The following is a 14711-nucleotide window of genomic DNA, read 5'->3' on the forward strand; positions in this document are numbered from 1 at the left end:
TAATCTGCTTCTATCCTTACCATATCATTTCAGCTATTATGAAATAAGGTAAGCTCTTCTTGCTCTACTCTTTCATCCAGTTCCAATGTAATATATATCAAGTTAACTGTTGTGAGTCGCACTTGCTTGGTTAAATGTATTCATCTCAGCTGAGCAATTGATTTCAGCAACTCATTTAATTCGAATATGCTTTTGAAGAAAAACAGCTTTTTCAGGAAGGGGTTTGGCATTGAGGGCAGTTGTGGTGGTGAGGAAAATAAGAGGAGGCATGCAGGACTGCCAATTTAACCTGAAGTGCCTGTCGCTCGTATCCCAGCTCCTTCGCTTCAAGAGGCCGGGTCAGCTTGAACCGCCTGACTTCTGTCATTTCGATCTCTTTTATTTTTCTGCTGTAATGTATACTTTAATTCCTGCCCACCTCCCGTCTGTGTGTGCAGCAGCGGCATCGGCAGAAGCAGCTGGAGGGGAGGTGCAGGTATCATTAAACCCTGAAGTGGCACGGGCGGAACGCCGCTGAGCACTGTGCATGGTTACTTGCAGCGTGTGTTCATATTTCTGGGCCTAGTGAAAGTACAGCCTGGGCTTGATCAGACTTCCTCCTCCCCCCAGCTGTTGATATTGAGTCAAGCAAACAGTCTCTCAGGGATGTCCTGTTGGGACGTCAGCCAAAGATGCAAATGGAAGTCACATGTGAAGACAACCAGAGGAAGGCAATAAAGCCTCATTTCACACCCTCACCTACAATAATCAATTTTACAAGTATTAGCAGAGATGGTCAGGGTTTTTATTACTTCCACAGTGAAAACATAAAAAAAAAATCCCACAAAATATACATAATCATCATTGCAGTGATCAGGGACCCATCTACCTTCATTATGTGCTCTCTTTTCCCACTGAAACACATATGCAAATATATTTGGACACTGTCATTATCATCCCCTTAATAGACATTTCATTAGGGAGTTCTGAATGCACGGTGAAAGTGCAAGTTGCCATGGATACCCTGGTGCTTAAGTTCAGTATATTAAAATGGTTCTGCCTTCCAAGCACTTATATAATCACCGGTCTGTAATGGCCTCGGCTTTGTGGCCATAAGCAACATATTGTGTGATCAACATTACCCATGACGTTAAAAGAGCCCTTTAAAAGGCCTTATGTGGCGTATTATTAATATTAGTAGTAGTAGTAGTATTTGTGGGCTGGACTTTCTGGATCACGAGTTGTGCTTGTGAAACATTTGATTGAGAAATAATGAATAGGGGTGTGCTTTAGTTCATACATGTGGATTTCTTGGTTTTTTGAAACACTGGTTTTTCCCTCTTGTGAGGTGACAATATAATTAGAGCAGCATTAATGTGAGAAATGAGGTCAAAATAATAAGAACCAGGGGAAGCTAAACACTACTAGAGATGCAGTGAATATTGTGGCCAAATTCAGATCTCCAGTATTTGTGAAGCTTTACCCCCAATACTGATTTTACTGATTAATTATTTATTCAAGGAGCAGAGGTGATGTCACACCATGTAAGTGAGAAAGAACTCACTGTCAGTTTCAGCATGTATTCCTACAGAATACAGACTCTTACTTTAACTCTGACTCTTTAATTTCTAAAACCCTGAGAAGATTTCCAAAACCAGAATGATCTATGACAGACAGCAAAAAGGTTGGGCTGTTGCAACTTGGAGCAGCCTGAATGAATGCCAGACACATCTGGACACTGACTGGAAAATTGTTTCCTCTTAAATATATGACAGCTTCTGTGTTATATCTGACTTAATTTTCAAACACCTTACTGATTCTGAAAATGGCTAAATTTGAGTCCCCTTCACCCAGTAACAGCGTTCACATTGAACAGTGTTGTAATTACAACTTAGTAGCATAGTATGGTACATTCACTAAACAAAATAAAATATTTGATTTTTTTGAGTTTCCAATCAGCTAACCACTGGTCAAGGCTAATCAAGCTAAAAATGGGGCAACCCCAGTCGCCATTAAATTTGTAGGTGCATCTCTTCATATCCATGATGCTCTTGGTACCTGAAGATCAATCAATTAAATGTTTAGCAATTACTGTAAATCTTAAACTATTTTTCTATGCATTTTTCTCATCTTGTGTACTGAAGTGATGGGGAACCTTGCTCTGCTTGTCTGTATCTAATTACCCCAAAGCAATTGACTTTGTAGCTTTAATTGAAAATGAATGGTATTAGAATTAGCAGTAGCTGTGTGGGCAAATTGTTGAAATCACTGCATTAATATGAAATGGAAGTGAAAATCTTCTGCTGTCGTTGTCATGACGCTACTGCCCTGCTACTGTTGCTTATGTCAAGGTTGGTAACCTGCTGCCACCACCGCTAACCCCTCCTCACTGTACCCACTCCACATGTCTGTCTGTCTCTCGCCCCCGTTTTTCTGCTGCCAGCTCACCAAGGCGCTGGTGGGTCTGCTTGTATCACTTGACCTTGGTAGCAGAAACCCCCAGAAGAGGACTCCTGGAGGGAATAAACACCTGAGGGGAGAAGGCACACAATTATCAGAAATTTAATAAATGGGCATTTGAGAAGGAGCTTTCTAGTCTAAAGGAAAAGGACTAAAAGAAAAATGGGAAAATTTACTTGAATAATGTTGATGCTTAGAGCAATTAACAGCAGTTCTATAATGTTAGCCTCTTTTGGTTCCCTGAACTACATTCCCTGACTTTCTCCCTCTGCCATGATTGTTTAGTGTTTATGCATTACGCCTCAGAGCTCTGGCAGTTGACACTAATGAAAACGCAACATCTTTTGGTCTTTTGGTATTGCAGCTCTTAATAATATCATTCAGTAGAAATATGCCTCCGCGGAGACGCAGAGATAATGCACTCCTCAGTGCACAACTCAAAGCTGGGAGATAAAGTGGTCTTTAACCCTTGTTATACAACTATCAAACCCATGTAAGCATGGGCCGGTTACTGGTATCAATGTGTACCAAGGATATACCAATTTTCCTTCTCTCTGTTTCTGCAATTTAAATTAATTTCAACTAGATGCCAGGAAAAGTGCAGGAGTGACCAGAGCTTTCTCTTGTACAGAGCACAAAGTACACCCCTCCTCAAACTGTTGCTTTCCAGCACCGGTTAGCTGGCTAAGAAAAAGCTTCTGCACATTTCCTTACTTAAAAAGAAGACAAATTTGGCTGTTTAGTAATATTACCAGTTGCAAAAAACAGAGGGCAAAAGCAGCCATTTCTTCAAAGTTTCTTCTTTTTTCTGAAGTTTTCCTGTCAACATTAAACTAAAAAAAATATGGTATAGCTAATATTATTAAGCATGAAATAATCCTTAATTCATCATATGTTTGCAGTAGAAATAATTATATTTTTGTTTTTGAAAAGCTGTTAAATTATGTTATACATATATTTATTTTTTTGTGTGTTTGTAAATACAGTAGAATCTCATCCTTGTTTGTGGCTCTCTGTAAAATGACTGCAGTTTATTTTAATTTTGTTTCTAGCTTTTTCTTTTATGTAAATGTCACAGACCTTTTGAGATAAAGAAAGGTCTGCATTAAAGCTCTCAGGCCCATGTGGCTCGGCAAGCTGGTGGCAGATGGACTAGCTTTCCCGCATCTGCTGTGTACAGACTGGGGGGCTTTGTACTCTCCCTCTCGTGGGGAAGACCAGGGCTTTCTTCTTGCCAGTAGATTCCTGTCTGTTGGAGCGTCTAAGAAAAACATCTGTGGCATGCAAGGGAGAGGGGGAGAGAGGGGGAAAAAAGTGACAAAAGAATCGGCAAACACCATTAGCCCCTAAATGTTCCGTCTCGTTGCCTGTTGTATATTGTTTACAGTGGGGGAAACATGTCAGTGCATCACATTTGAGTCCACTTTTGCAGGACTTGTGAAAGATGCCGATGTGAATCAGTATAGTTTGCGAAATCAAGTGGAGGCACATCTTTAAAGGGACATTTGGATCTCTTTAACCATTAAGCAAAATGTTTGAAATATTTAATATCTTACCTTTTCATACACTGTCTCTGACAGTCATTAAAAAAGTTTTTTATGGTTATCAGGGCACTGCAAGTGCCGACAGTAGTCCTTACATTGTGACAAAGAAGTCTCAAGCGTCACTTTAGAGTTTCGTCTTGGAGAAACTGCATGCGCGCTGCATGTGGTGGTCTCCCTGTGCAGTTTTCAACCTTTGTAGTCTCCTTCCCCTTTCAGATTCCTCCAGAACAGCCCCCCATCCCTTCCTCCTCTCCCTCCTCTTTCCTTCTCACTATTTCTTTGCCAACTCTCGCCACCCTCCGCCCCCTCTCCTCCGCTCCCCACGACAAGCCCCCCCCCCCCCCCCCCCCTCTCCTCCTCCTCCCACCACCCCCTACACCCCCCCGATCAAGCCACTGGTTTTTGTGTACTATTGGTCCTCAGGCGTCAAAACAATCCAGCGGGGCTGCCTGACTTGTTTTAATTAGGCAGCGCTGAAACGGCAACTGTCTCTCAGACGTGACCAGGCAGAGGTGCTCTCCCCGCGCACTACTGTAAATACGGCCGTAAATACTTCTCTGGTGATGTCTTTGACAGTAAGCGCCAGCTAGTTGCCCTCTCTACATTTTTTCCTCTTTTTTTCCCCACTTTTTATTCTGTTTTTTGCGACTGTCTCTTCAGTTTTTCTTGACACAGTATTGCCGTCAGGTTTCTAAGAATACTTCTGCAAATGCTTCTTACTGAGGAGAGTGGATTTCTCACTCGTTGTTTAAAAGGTAGGTCATTTTGTCTTTATGACTCTATTTTGGCATGTACGTGGAGTGCTTTGTGACAGTGTGCAGGTTGGAAATGCACAGATGTGGTGTTGCTAATTGTTTTTAAGTGCTCTTTACTCTTCGCTAGAGCTCAGTGTAGGACATGGACTGAGGCTCAGCCTTTCACTAATCCTTTTTAGACACTTTACACACACATACACACACACTTTGACCTACACATAATCAGGACTGAAAAGAAAAGCTCCGAACGAGCCCCAGAATAAAGCCAGAGACACATACCTTTGCGACGATTGCACCTCTCTTAGCAGCGTCCCTCCAGCCCTGCTTCTGTCTCCGTCACCCTGTCTCGAGAGCCAGTCCACGTGCGTAAGCGAGAGAAAGACACACATTTTCTTTATTTCCTTTTTACTGCAGTAAGGCAGATGCATGATCGCAGCAGCGAGAGGTTGCAAGCAGAGAGCCGGCAAGCATCCTCCCGACGAGTCACAGCAGTCCACATGTGAAGCTGTGCTCACACACTCTCTCGCGCGCACTCACACACAGGACCCACCCACATGCAGAGAGTACCTGGACGTGCACTTATGCACTCTTACCCCTAGATAGCACAAATTTAACACCATATTTTTCCTTCTAAGTTATTGAACAAATTCAAATAAATGTTAAGGTTATTAAAATGAATTGTGAAAAAACTTAAGAATTACAGCTATTTGAATGGAAAAAGTTGAGTTTTAAAGTAAATATAAAAATTGATCAGTGGCAAGTCAGAGAAATTATAGCATAATTATATCCAGCGAGGGGAGAAAGAAGCCACCGTCTCAACACACACAGGCACACACAAACACACACACTCTGCTTCCCCCCTCCCATTCTGTTCTCTCTTTCCCAACTCGAGCCTCCTCTTTTGGGCCTGCATGTCTGACCTGTTCAGGGGCCCCCCGCCTGTAATTGCCCCACTGACAACTGGAAATGATAGAATAATTGTCACGAAAGTCTTTCTTTCTTTCTTTCTTTTTTAATAGGGAAAGGGTGATTTAAGTATGCATGAATGGCACAGTGGCGGTGAGTTGGCAAGAGGAGGGGATAGAGAGCGAGGGAGCAAGAGGTGGGGGGGACAACTAGGGTGGGGAGGTGGTGGAGGTGGTGGTGGTGGTGGTGGGGGGGAGGCGGCTTGTTTATGATGCTATTCCCCATAAACACGGCACAAGTGATGACACAGATAGTGTTGCCTCTTCACACGGCGACACCAGTCGAGTTGCGGGCGTCGCTGCGAGACACCCTCGCCGCCGGTGGCAGAGGCGAGCTCTCTGTTGTACGGTCGAGATCTCTGGCACTCCTCAACTTCAGGTAAAAAAAAGAAAAAAAGTCATTCACACTTGACTCTGGCCATCCCTTCATCAATCCATCCATCTATCCATCTGATCATCCACCCATCAATCTTCTGTCATCCGTGGTTGACTCCATGCTCTTGACTGTATTTAATGGCTGTGTTTTATTGCCGGGCTGCCTTCCCCCACGTTGGTCGTCCCACTGTTGAGCTGTTCAGCCGCCGTCTGCGGGCTCTGTTAATCTGCTGCTTAATTAGTGCTGATGAATTACTTTAGTGTGCGCGTGCGCGTGTGCACGTGTGTGCACCACTGTGGCAGTGTGATTTTGTGAATGTCACTTCTTTTTTCTGCACTCGTGTTGCATCAGATGTTGCTATTTCCAGCCCAATATACTCGCTGATCAATAAATGAAAAAAAGACAGATGCATTATCAGTATTTTTAAATGAGATAAAATTACCCCTGTGTTTTGAAAGTGCTGAAAATTTGACTTGTTTGTTTTTTGTGTGGAGAGACTAATGAAAATCCAGACTCTGCTTGGCAGCTGTTTAGTTTGAAAAGGCAAGAGGTCACAAGACTCATCCTTGCCGAAGCACTAATTATCGTTATCAAAGGCGAGCTGGATCATTTGTTTACTTAAATATTGATGAGTGTGAGGGAGACTCGGTATTGGGCTATTGTGAGCATATTATTAACATTTCATAGGGCTTTGTGCAGGAATGCGAAAGGGACTCCTCTTCATAATTTAATACCCTAATGCATAATGAGCTATGTGATTAGCTCACATGGAGAATTGGCCAAACTCCATTTTGAAGGCAGATAATTTACATTGTTCTCTAGAGTCTGGCATATAATAGGGTTCTTTAACACAATAAAATTAAATGCTACACATCTTATATTTTAGCTTACAAATCCCACTGGCACTGTTCATGAAATCTTTTTTTTTTTTTTTTTTAAATACAGAATTTTAAATTTGTTTAACGAAAACACATGTTTACCTTCGTGTTTTATTTGGAATGCTCGCCGGCCAATTAACACCGTTCATTAATCGAGCCGCGTTATTTGTTTTGAAAGTTTAACCAATCACTTTGTTATGCTAATTGTGATGTAATTTAATTTGAGTTCCCCCCGTAATGATGATGCCGCTATTATCCACATAAATGATGCAGTTAAACAGCACGGCCTCATTTGCATGTGCTTGAAGGGAGGGAGGCTGGAAAAGAAGCCGTATCACTCCGCTTTAATTTTCCACCTCTGTTCACTCCTGCCCTATGGGTCTTCCTGTCTTGTCGCTCGACTATTGATGATCAGCACTTTTATCAGAATTTTTTTTTTCTTGATTACAAAGCAGGCTTTTATTTCCCTGTGAAAGGATTTCTAGAGCAACGTTTTAAAAGAATCAAATAATTGAAACGTGGCTTGATTAAAAAATGCAAATGACTGTTTTAATCAGTGAAATGTAAAATGTTGACCTCACACACCTGTTCACTGATGCAACCCCTTACTTCATTTCCACTAGCTTTATTTTAGTTTATCCATTCCATATAAAAGTGTTGATACAGCAGAATACATTTTAATCATTAATCTTGCCATTTTCTAATATCTGTTTTAAAAATGTTGATTTTTTGTTTTTTGGTTCTAAATTACAAGAGAAGCAGGAGTGAGTCTTCTCTTTGCAAATTTTTAAAAACCTCTAAACCTTTAATGTGAAACATGCGCCTTATCCGAGGTTAAGGAGTGCTTATTATCTGTTTGCAGTCTCCAAAGGAAAGGTTATTCTATTTTTTTTTGTCCTGTATAAACCCCCCGTCCTGCTTTTTATGCTTCTAATTGGTTACATAAATCTTGTCTGGTATGAATGAGGAATGTTGCGGTGTTGTCAAGTGCAATCTTCACCCTTATTTACCAATTCATTAAGATCTATCGATGCAGGACTGCTGAGAGGGAATGACAACATAAATCAGAGCTCGAGACATAATGGTCCTAATCAACCAGAAATAACTGGAAACGTCACAATGAGCTATGTCCCTGTAGCTGGAGCCGTCCGCTGGATCTGCTCCACTGTGGAAAAAGGGGACCGGAGAGTCAAGGCGATCCAGCTGTCATTACCTCCTCTGATTTTTCTCTGCTCTTCTCAGAAGGGAATTTGTCCATTCACTTCTTTTTGGTTATCCAGGTCTTGTTCCGCGTCAAGGCAGCTCAGTTTTGATCACTCGCAGAATAAAAAACATCTTTTCTGAGTGGAATGCTTCCACACATGAGGTCTATAAATACAGTTAGGTCGGAAGTGTCGTGCATTCACAAGTGCAACCTCCTCTACTCCTGATAAAGATGATTGGATGAGACAATGAGGCCTCTCCTCTTTATAGGTCAATTAGCCCTGATTAGGTGGGCTGAGTTAATTAACAGAATTGACAAATATGCAAATGAGAGCCGACGGATCGGCCTCCGTCATAGTCTTGCTCAGCCATCTCCTGCCTCAGCAAAACGTGGTGTCTGACGGGGGAACATGTAAATGATATGGGACGAGCCTAAATGCGCGAAAAAAACTTATCTCTCTCCTCCTCTTTTTCTTTTTCTTTTAGGGCTCTGCTCCACAGTAAGCCATTGTTGCAGCACCAAAAGTCCCTTTAACATATATTTTCCTTATTTTATCTAATATTTAGTATCGCTGCACTGATCAGGCTTTCCTGGCTGCTACCAATTTCTGTTTTTCTTTGAGGTCTAATCAGCCAATTCTGATTTTGACAGATTTTATTTTGTTTAGTATAAAAGAGAAAACTATTTTCCAGTTTTTTTTTTAATGAGGCAGTAGTTTAGTTTATGCATCAAAACACATGTCTGTATGAGTTATTGAGTTTTTATTAAAATCAAAACTTTTGCCTCACGGTACATGCTGTAGGTTGATGCACTCAGAGATGAAAACTGGTACAGTTCTTAATTGTGGTGATTTCAATTATTTAGTGAAAAGAAATTCAGATATTTAAGCTTCTGACTTGCCGATTACCAGTCAGAGCCAATCAAAACTAAATTAAATCTACAAAGTAAACAGGCTATTGGTATTGGCTGGTAAATGTTTGCAATCTCAGAAATTTAAAAACAATAGAAAACATAGAGAATACAGAATTATCTCTATTTTTAGTAAACTTAAAAAAGCATTTGCTGTTTGTTGTGTGTTTACAGACTGAAAACATTGGGAGTTTGCATTTTGGATGTATTTAATAAATAAAAGGGGAAATAAAAGTATTTGATCTGCAAATCTTCACTCAGAGCTACTCAAGGAAAAATCGGTCAGTGCCAGTCTCAAATCTCTAAAATTGAGATTGCTTTTTGTATATTTTTGCTATCACCCAAATATGTTTTTGTAATATTTCAGCTATATTTATTGAACATAAATATTCCCCTCTAACAGTGTCATGCATATGGTCCATGAGCATCTCTTGCATTTGATCATAAAGACACATTGTGCAGCCCGTACATTTGAACACTCACTTTATACACTTTCCTCCGATTGTCTTTGTCACTTTTTTCCCCCTCTCTGTTCTCCTCGGAACGCCGACTCCAACACATCCCCGCATATCCATTCAGGGACACCTGCACATTGTGGCAAATAGTCGGCCTTTTATCTTATTCTGTCTCATCTCCTTATTGTAAATAGAAGAGAATTAAGTTCTGAACATTACACACTGAATGTCTCCTATCACAGAACTACGATTTATTGTCAGGGCTCAAATGTAGAATTGAAATATGACTGTGGTTTTTTCTCAATGCAGGGCTCATTGGACAGGAGATAACCACATTTGATTCTGTTGCTTTGAATAATGGTAATCCGGCATTAAAAAAAGCAAACTCCATTATTCATATTCATCGCTTTTCATTTGGCCCCCACTCCAGATTTTGTAAATATGATTTCTTCAGCCCCTTTCTTCCACCCCCCCACCCTCCAAAGTAATCTTTATTCACTGGTGAAGCACTTTTGAAATTCCTCTATCTGTGAGCAGAAACCATTACCGTACACAGGTTTAGAAGAAGTAGTCATTATTGCTCCTTTATGGTGGTCCTTTAGCGCCAAAAAGGAAGCTTTTAATTCTAAGGTGCAGCAGCCTGACTTTGCCTTACTTAATCCGAGGGTATGGTGCTCCCCCCCCCCTCATTTTTCCATTCTTACTCCACGCTCTGAGCTTGAAGAAATGACATTTAGGATTCTGTGATTGTTGGTTGCGAGAAAAAAAAAAAGGAATAAATGATACAAACAGTGAAAATCAACATTTGTTGAATGCGGTGCTTCAAGCTGCTCTGAATTCAATTTATCCTTTTCTCAACTCTTTTTTTTGTCAGTACATGCATGGCATTTTGATTTATTAAGCAATCTTAAGTATTAAATATGTGAGCTCCTGCCCTTGCACAGCTACTTCTTTATTTTGCACGCACAGTAACTTATGGCAATGATGAATTAATTTCACTCAAGCACAGAATCTGTGATTATTTTAAATGGTAACCATATCTCGCCTTGATCAGAGAGCTGTGGGGAGTCATCAGACTGTGAAATGTAATTTCTATTATTATTTTTTCTTTTCCTATTTATTTGATCTCTCAAACCCAAAAAGAATTCCCGGCAGCCACCTGAAATGTGAGCTGATAACGAACGCAGGTCTGGGATCACAGGTTTACCGGCCACTTTTTGTTCTTTATTTTTTTTTCTTTTCTGTCTCTCTCTAATGAAAATATTTTTTGCAACTCATGCATATAGAATGAGGAAATGGAGAATGTCGTCACGCTGAAAACAAATGTCTCAGAGATGAAATCGGTGTCAGGGCAGCAGTGTGTTAACACTGTATCACGGTAAATTCCTCAGTGTTCTCGGAGCAGACAGCTGCGCTCTCTCTCTAGATGGATGGTCAGTGTCATGGTGTGTGTTTACGGCACATGATAGAGCAGGAGACAGGCCAGGTAATGAGGCTACATTAAGGGCTTTTAGAGCTTGCAAACAAAGATGAAGGGCTGCTTCTTTTACCCTTTAGTGGTAGGTGTGTGTGGGAGTAAAGGTTCAATTTTCCTTTGTTGTGTCACTTCTAGGAAAACAGTAAAAATTCTTCCAATTTCTTAACCAAACTCCTTACCATAACATCTTTCTCAGATTGTGGAGCAGATGAGTTTCCAAGATGCAAGAGCAAATATTTAAAGATTCGCAGTAGATCTCATCAGGAAACATCAAAGGCATCTGTGTTTTTTAACTGCAGCAAATTTAAAGACACAACTTCGATTTGCACCGATCGTGGTTTTTATAGCCAATACCAATTTCCGTTTGTCTTCCCATCCGCTGCGTTTTGTTTTTTAAGATTTCATTGTAAATTAAGGAATTACGATTTTATTGCCATTTTTATGCATTGAAGCATATGTCTCTTGTTCTTGTAGCTACATGACAATTAAAAATGATAGAAAAAGACAATTTAAAAGAATTATAAAATTATCTTGGTTTATACAAAGCATATGTTCACAATTTAACCTTTTGATCACCAATCAAGGGGAATCAAGAGAAACGTAGTCTATTCTCATTTCTGAGAATAGACTTCAGTTGATTGGTGCATCTCTACTGACACCAGCTGCATCCCATCCCAAAACCTTAGTCTCATCATCCCTAAATTCTCCCCTCCTTAAGAGATACAGCTACAGCATCACCAGTGTATTCCCAGGTAATACCAGCCTTCCTTTCAGCATCCGATTATGATAATAAATGGTCTAGGCTCTCCCTCATTGAAAGATTATGGTTTCAGATGAAATGGCATCAAAGAGCAGATGTGCTGAAATGCAGGACGCTGGAAAACACACATATGGTCATGGTGGCAGCTTCGGTCCACATACTATGTCAAATTTCTTTAGCTTGGGGGTGCTGTGGTTCTTTCCAACCCAGTTGGTTCAGTGCATTCTGAGCCGAGGTCAAGGGCCGGTACCCCCTCAGACACAAACACAGACCTATGCTTCATGCAGTCACACCCTCAGGTGCCAGGATTGTCACTATCTGCCTCTCTTGAGCATTGTGTGACAGTTCCATCACCCCCACAGTCAGATCCGCAGCTCGGTTAGCCCGCTCGTCACCGCAGCCAGGCTGTGGTCCTAATTGACATTCTAATTGGCAGATTTGAATGCCGCCTTTAGATTGGCTAATTAATTTATCTCACCGCTGTCATTAAGGTTAAAGCACCATCTGATCTCTGCGAATATGTTTTGCATATATCTGCATTATCATGATGCTGCAGCTAGCCATAAAGCATGGATTTTATTTTGGGGTGAAAAGATAAGTAGATTGTAGATTTTTATATAAAATGTAAATGATTATTCTTTTGCTTGACATTAACTTTTCATATTTGAGTAAGCACATCATAAAAATCCCAGTAGCAATTTTCCTTGGTTTGCATCTATTCAGATGTTATTAAAAATCCTTATTTCCTTGTCTCATATATCTTCCAAGTTTTCCGAACATTCTGTATCGGTCTAAGAAAGAAAGAAAGCACAAAAAAACTGAGAGTTCCGAGCTCCATTAGAATGTTCATAAAATGGTAGTAAAGGCAATCAGACAGTCTTTCTCTGAATATTTTAAACATTGGGCATGTAAAATTTATGCCTAATTTGAATACTTATTAGCCGGCTGATCTCGGCTGCAGCCTTGAGTTTCTTATGCTGAGATTCATCACCGGATTGGATGTCACATTGTGCCAATCCAAGTACCCCCCCCCCCCCCCCCCCCCCCCCCCCTCCACGCCGCCTACCCTGCCACCACCTCCCTTATTTTCCTTCCCACTGTCTCTCTCTCTGTCATCCCCCCGCCCTCTCCTTCCTTTTTCTCCTCCTGTCTTTTCTGTTTCTGTCTTTTCTCACCGCGTCTTTCTCCATCAGCAGTAAGCGGCTCGGTGTTAAACAAGGGCCCTGTTTGTTCACAAGCACGGCTTGTCCTGGCCTCTTCTCTTATTTACTTGTGTCCCGGGCAGCTGTCGCCCTGCTCTGTGTAATAGCTCAGCCCCTGTTTGTTCTCCCTCCGTAGATCCTGTTTATCCTGGCTGTGGACATCCTTTAAGGCCTGTCCTGTATCTGCCCCTTGTCAAACACACACACACACACAAACACAGAGAGGTACGTGTCCACACTTCTATTAAAATGGTATTTACAGGCCAAAGAATACACACGGTAAAAAACACATTCGCTTACATTCAGTTTTTGCTTGTTTCTTTACTATGTAAAATAGTAATTACAAATTTTTTAAATACTAGTTTTAATATTAAAATGTGTTCTTAATGTAGAGATGGTAAAACTGTGCAATATATTATTTTAACAGTCTAAGTCTTTTTCTTTTTTCACAAAAATGTCCCTTGATAGTGAAGCTCCTTTCTCTTACGGCAAGTGCACTTAGCATTAAATGCTGGGAACGATTATAAAACATTTATTACTAAAAAGGCAGGGGGTTATATGCATAATTTATGCTGTTTTTAGCACAGTTATTAGTAATATTACGTTTTCATTTTCTTTTTTCAGTTTTTCATGTAAAAGATATAACATTTTTACTTTTTTTTTTTCTTTTTTTGCAGAGTTTTTAAGTTGTAGCTACCGCAATTTATTATTTATTTAACTGCATGGCATAGTGAGCATTTGCTGAATTTTAAAATAAATGTCACAGAATAAACGACTATATAAGATTTGATTAAAGAAAATGGAAGAAGAGAAAAAAATGGGCCAATAAATGAAATATGAGCAATCCTCCTCTATGGAAGCCTTCAAGGCAGATTTTATTTAGCCAGAGCAAGAATGACAAACCCATTATAGTGTTCATCACCTGCCCTGCACTAGTGATTTGGTACTTCCTCCTCCTCTTCCTCCTCCCCCTCCAATGCCACATTTTAATTTAGCATCATTAGCTCTGCATCATTGGTCTACCTCTTTTGAATCAACCAAAAATTGGGTTTTAGATGCTTCTTTTTCTTTCTTGTTTTTTTTTTTTAGAAACAATGATACTAAGAATTAAGCACATTTTCATTGTTAAACGTGCACTTCCTAGCTAATTTATTAAGTTCCACAGCAAGGAAATGAAGTGCTTTCATTTTTTGAAATATTACTGAATATAAACATTTTCCATATTTAGCACACCTTCTCATTTCTAGAAAGGACCAGGACATGCATGTCTTTGTATCGCTTCATTTATACAATGAATGCATAATTGCTCCTCCTGCATCCCCCCCTACCCCTCCCTCTTCTTTAAATGCTTTAATTTGCAAAGGGGGACCGAGGGCTTGATAATGGACGCGTGCAAAGAAAAGAAAAGAGGAGAAAAAAAATGGAGGGGATAAAGGAAAGGGGGGAATTGTAACAAGAAGAGCCCTAACCGGTGCCTCTTAATCACTTCTAGGTTTTAAATCATGATGATGCAGGAGTCGGCCACAGAGACAATAAGCAACAGTTCAATGAGTCAAAATGGAATGAGCACCCTAAGCAGCAGCCAATTAGAGGCTGGCAGTAGAGATGGGAGATCAAGCGCTGGTGACACAAGCAGCGAAGTAAGCACAGTCGAGCTGCTGCATCTGCAACAACAGCAGGTAAGTTGTGTTTCTACCCCCGTCTCTTCTCTCGTCTCTCACTCCCACTCTGCTGTGCTCTCCCCCTC

General features: G+C 40.6%; 1 protein-coding gene and 1 long non-coding RNA gene across 2 annotated transcripts in view; one reads left to right on the top strand and one right to left on the bottom strand.

Moving 5' to 3' along the window:
* The window catches only part of foxp2 (forkhead box P2), a 122667-nt gene that overhangs the window by 32392 nt on the left and 75564 nt on the right, over window positions 1-14711 (top strand). Inside the window, exon 4 of the mRNA XM_047389793.1 lies at window positions 14457-14643. Coding sequence (XP_047245749.1) covers window positions 14467-14643 — 177 coding nt within the window. The 5' untranslated portion in view covers window positions 14457-14466. The remainder of the gene's footprint in view (window positions 1-14456; window positions 14644-14711) is intronic.
* Window positions 763-5210, bottom strand: LOC124883002. Its single transcript, XR_007042064.1, has 3 exons — window positions 5018-5210; window positions 3520-3713; window positions 763-2509 (listed from the first exon to the last, which is right to left on the bottom strand). It is a non-coding gene; the product is annotated as an uncharacterized LOC124883002 (long non-coding RNA).

This window comes from Girardinichthys multiradiatus, chromosome 17 (assembly GCF_021462225.1).
Source record: "Girardinichthys multiradiatus isolate DD_20200921_A chromosome 17, DD_fGirMul_XY1, whole genome shotgun sequence".
NCBI lineage: Eukaryota > Metazoa > Chordata > Actinopteri > Cyprinodontiformes > Goodeidae > Girardinichthys > Girardinichthys multiradiatus.